The 5,560-nt window shown below is 38.8% G+C and overlaps 1 protein-coding gene across 1 annotated transcript; it reads left to right on the forward strand.

Moving 5' to 3' along the window:
- The first annotated feature begins 1,225 nt into the window (after nucleotides 1–1,225).
- GDF9 (growth differentiation factor 9) lies at nucleotides 1,226–4,513 on the forward strand. Its single transcript, XM_049830030.1, has 2 exons — nucleotides 1,226–1,655; nucleotides 3,561–4,513. Exons 1-2 carry the CDS (start codon nucleotides 1,226–1,228, stop codon nucleotides 4,511–4,513), a joined length of 1,383 nt encoding a protein of 460 aa, XP_049685987.1.
- The last annotated feature ends 1,047 nt before the right edge of the window (nucleotides 4,514–5,560 follow it).

The raw sequence follows: 5,560 nt of genomic DNA on the forward strand, positions 1-5,560 counted from the left end.
TTTGTGGAAGAGGGTAGGGTTAAAGGGCAGCTTAAGTTGTCATGGAGCAGCAGAAACTGTAGTTACATGTGTTTGAAACTAATGTAAAGTGGGACTAATTCAAACCCACAAGGGAGAGAGCAGATGAGCTTGTTCTGTGCAAGCATGCCTGACTGAAGGATATATTTTTAAAATAAATCAAAGTACAGATCACCTGGTCCAAAACAGTTTAAACATAGCTGACCTTAGAAGTGACAGTATCCCCTCTTAACATAACCAAATCAGCTTTAAGAAACCTAGCAGAAAAGGTTATATTGTTTCATGTCATAGATTTTTATCTGAATTAACCTTCCACTCCAAATCAAAGAACTCCAGACTGACATTTTTGTAAGTTAATTAAATACTCTCCGAACAAGGAATCCTCACTCAGAAGCCTTAAGATGTGAAAGTTAGATTATGAGTGACATTTCACTCGATTATTGATAGCATAGCTCTAACTAAAAACAACTGTCATGAAACCATATTTTTTTCCCCTGTATTTTCCTAATTAAAACTAAACCCCATCCCTGTAGTTATGTTCAGCTACAAGAGTTTCTGAATATTTCTGATGCAATCAATATTACTCCATTTGAAGTCTTTTGGAGCACACTCCATAGATATCTGATACTGACTGAAAAAGCACTCTGCTTTTTGGATGCCTTACCTCAGACTGGAGGAAATACGTGTTGTGTGCTGGAATGAAAATGAATCTGACGGTACTATAGTCACAGTTACCTCTCAGGCGGATGTTACTGTTACAGGGAAGTGAAATGTGAGAAATACGTTAACAAAATGAAAAAGTTTCTTTTTTATTAGCTATTATTGCTAAGAGCAATAGTATTTAGCTTTATATATATTTCTGCAAATAAATATGGATTTAGACAGGGTAGCCAATACTAAGTTGTCTCCCCAGCTCCCTCTGGAGGCTCGCACTCACTCTTGTTTTGTAATTTACCGTGTGAAAAAGGTTAACTCTCAGAATAAGGGGTTTTTTTTATAATATGCTTTAATGGGCAAAGGCTCTAGCCTAAATGCAAACAAGCATGTGGTTTCAGTAGCCAGCTGCAGATCTTTCTCTTTGGTTTCTGATCAGAAGGAAACCTCCCTCCCATTCCACAGCTGCAACATATATAAGGGATTGGGCTCAGGTACTCTTTTTCCTTGAATATTTTAGAGGAGGCATTTTTTGGCTGCAACCCTAAAAAGCATGGAGAGTACTTGGAGAATTTGTGTTTGTTTCTATTGCTGTCTTCATTGGCTTTCTTCTAGTATCCAGTGCTCCCCTCGCTCCAGGGGTCGTGTAGTCTCTGACAAGACCTCTGGGTTATCGGTAGCCCCTGAGGACAACGCCAGTGAGCTACATCTGTTATCGCAGCTGCCAAAAGGCATGAGACGTGGATATGCCCTCCTGCCTCCCCTTCTCAAGGTGCTGTCTGACCGGGGACACCAGAACTGGGAAAGCGAGGCCCCCAGGCTACAGCCAGGGTCCAGAGCCCTTCGGTACATGAAGAGGCTATATAAGATGTCTGCTACCAAGGAGGGAATCCCAAAGGCTAATAAAAGCCACCTCTATAACACTGTACGACTTTTCACTCCATGTTCTGAATGCAAGCACCACCACAGGGACCTAATGAAAGGTAGGTGTGGGGTGACCTGAGTTGCAAAGGTTAAAGGGGGGCTTTCTGTGTGTTCTGTGACTGCAGCATAATACAAAAATATCTTATTTCTTTAGAGTTGTTGCTATTTTAATCCAGATGGCTCTTTTCTTAAACTGTAGGAGTGTTTCATAACCTACTTCTTGAATGGCTTAGACATAGACTTCTCCACAGTTTGGGAAATGCCACACAAATGGTACTACGACCAAGATGACAGTGATGTTTCAGGCTGACTCATCGTACTATGAGTCACAGAAAACTCTACAATCAGTTCTAAGTGAAGTGACAAAATGGTTAGGCATAATGGGCATCACGTTTCCTTCTGCTGCCCATCTTGGTTTGGCTTTTTTCAAGGCCACAGAAACATAGCACTGTAATAAGACTTGCAACAAACTGCCAGAACCTCATTGCAAGATGACTTTTCTCCTTGCCTTGTGCAGTTGCTAGGGAAGAACCACAACCCAAATGTGTGAATATCCTGAAGGGAAGAGCAGAACTACTTATAAATTGGGCTCAGGACTGAAAAACTAGGATGGCTGGGCACGTTGTAACTTACTGTGGTTTCACAGTTTTCTTAATGGGCTGGTCCCAGCAACAGCAGCTAGAAATCCTTGGCCTTTAGTTCTAATTCTGTGATGGCTGACAAGTGATCCAAGCTCTCCTGACTTGGATTTTTTTACTTAGACAGATAACCTTAAACACAAACATCATACCTGTGCACAGTAACAGCACTTTGAGACTGAGGTTCAGTTAAGAAGCATTCACTATGGAAAAATAAAATAAAAATAAATCAATGTTTATGACTAAAATTTCCTGGCATAGTATAATCTATGGATTCATAAATATACTGACACTTAACAGTTAATCTTGTGATTATATATTCTAAATGTAGTAATAATTAAGTAGCAGACTGAATCTGAACCAACTTCCTACAATTATTGAGGTTATTAAAATTCATTATTTTAGAAAAAAATCATTAATACAGGAAATATATGTCTATCAAAGTCTATAGCGCCCTCATATGATTTCTTATTATTTGGCCTATGTAATTTTGAAGAGATTGCTTAATGCACTTGTGTGGTCGAAAATGAAAAATTTCTAATTACAGAAAAAATACAGTGGCAAGTAGTAAAAAAAGCAATATATTAAACATAGGCTATGTCCACATCTGGAAAACAGGCCAGGAAATGGTTTCATCAATCCCAAAATAAGATGGAAATTGGAGCAAATGCAAAGAATGCCAGAAAATTCTTAACATCGGGGAAAAGAAAAGAGTAGTACAGTAGGGGTGAATGGGACAGGAATGTGTGTTCAGAATAACTTGGAAGCTCTGGTTCTGCTTCATAAAAGAAATGCAAAGTGACTCCCATGAAAGAATGATAATTTTTTTAAAGTAGTGCCAATAAATAAATTTCTGTCTTGTTATTACTCAGACTTGCTGGCAGCTGCTGGTCAAGAGATTTAAACAGGAAAAAATATATGAGTAGGAAGTAACTGGAGTTAATGCTAAAAAGCTCTGAAAGCATTCACTTTAAAACTTTAGCTATTTAATTTCATGGCTTGTATAATTTGGAGCATCTAGTTCGTTTCCCCATATAAACACTGAAAAGACAACTGCTAACTTCCTCCTGTACTATTTTTTTAATGAAATGAATCCTAATACCTCTTAAAATCATGGGTTTTCTTGGTTTTGCTGTCATTTCTTAACTCTTAAATCTTATGTCCCTGACTGAAGTAGAGATTCCATATAATAAAAATAAGGGAGGGCCTCTAAATTGGTTTCTTCTGCTGCTGAATTATTTCTACTTCTCCACTACACGATAGTATTCATGTCTAGGTGGAAAATTAAGATGCACTAACTTGACAAGATTTTGTTTCCCTTCTCAGGAGACGTTCACTTGGTGGATTTACTCTTCAACCTGGATCGTGTTACTGCTCTAGAGCACTTACTCAAGTCTGTCTTGCTCTATTCCTTTGACACATCAGTTCCCATTTCTTCTTCCATTACGTGCATGTGCCATTTATCTGTTAAGGAGCATGATTCTTCTAGCCAAGTGTGTCCCAGCCTCTCGCACTCTATACCTTTTAGCCTGCAATTTGAAGTTAGAAAACGCAAGTGGGTTGAGATTGATGTGACTTCTTTTCTCCAGCCTCTAATTGCTACTAACAGGAGGAATATTCATATGGCTGTGAATGTCACTTGTTTGATGGGTGATCCACAACAGAACACTAAACTGGAAAATGCAATTAATATGGCACTGGTTCCCCCTTCTCTTCTTCTTTATCTGAATGATACCAGTGAGCAAGCTTATCACAGGTGGAACTCACTTAGACACAGAAGGAAAAACCCAGTGTGGCCCAGGCAAAGGAACAGTCCGCTTGTTGATCCTACGGGTGGCAAAGGAAAAGAGAATTCACAAGGTAAAAGGGCCTCTCGACAGCGAAGAGCTGAGAACCTTAAAGAAGCACCAGCAACTCCACCTCATAATTTGAGCAAATATATAAAACAATTTCTGCTCCCTCAAAACGAGTGTGAGCTTCACAACTTCCGTCTAAGTTTTAGCCAACTAAAATGGGACAAATGGATAATAGCACCACACAGGTACAGCCCTCAGTATTGTAAAGGTGACTGTCCAAGGGTTGTCGGGCATCGTTACGGCTCTCCGGTACACACAATGGTACAGAACATAATATACGAGAAACTGGACTCCTCTGTTCCAAAGCCCTCCTGTGTTCCTGCTGAATACAGCCCACTGAGTGTCTTAACCATAGAGCCTGATGGCTCCATAGTCTACAAAGAGTATGAAGATATGATAGCTACCAAGTGCACTTGTCGGTAGTGGGTGAACCCTAATCGATTTTAATCCGGGTTTGGGTATTTCTGCATCCTCAAAGTATCTGTAGCTATAAACAAATGAATAGTATTTGTGTAATTCTAATAGCTCTGTAAAACCGGTTAGGATTTAGCATGGAGTTAGCAGAAGGTGTTTATATCATAGCACTTATTTTTGTAGCCACTCAGCCTTTCTAGAATGTGAAATTAAATGTAAATAATATCTTTTTATTGGAATAATTTTGCATTTAAAATGTGGAAAAGGTTTTGACTACCAGATGTCTATTTTAAGAGGTTTTGTTATAGATTTAAAAAAAGAAATAAACGTCTATCATGCACACCATTTATACCCAGTGCCTGCTGGTCTTCCTCTATATAAAGAGATCTTTTGTGTGACATCTGCAGCAAGTGTCTAGGAAGAAAGTCTTTAATGTTAAAATTACTTTCTCAGTTTTTCATTCTTTTTCCCTACTATGTTTCCAGTTCCCCCAAGCAAGAAGTCAACTCTTCTTCACTGTTCTGTAAAAAGTTACAAGGTTGTTTCTCACTTTTCTTCTGTTGCACTCTTTGGGTTTTCTCAACAACGGGCGGTAAGAATTTAAGGACAGCTGTGTGGTAACTTGTGAAAATTTAAATCACTGAGTTATTTGAGTAAGAACCAGCACCAGCTTACTGGTGAGTTGTTAAAAACAGAAAGGCTTGATCTAGTTCAAGAACAAAGCACAAGCTGTTCATGGGGTGAGGGCACAGCATAGCTACATGTGGAACCACACTGCCACTTGCTTCTGAATTGCAAAGAAATGTGCAATGCTGTCAGTTTAAGGGGGGTGGGGTGGGGCAAGGCTTTTAGAAGCCTATTAAATTAATTGATTTAAATGCTGTTAAATTGGTTTAGTAGTCTGAAAATGTGGGGCTATAGCCTTGTTTCCTCTCACAATAACATTATAGTGTCTTAATTCTATATGCTTTCAAAAAAAGATTTTTAATACAATTGACTTATTTTCTCCTAGACTTTTCTAGTTTTAAGAACTTTGACAAAAATGCTGGTTTTGGG

Source organism: Accipiter gentilis, chromosome 26, assembly GCF_929443795.1.
Source record: "Accipiter gentilis chromosome 26, bAccGen1.1, whole genome shotgun sequence".
Taxonomy (NCBI): Eukaryota; Metazoa; Chordata; class Aves; order Accipitriformes; family Accipitridae; genus Astur; species Astur gentilis.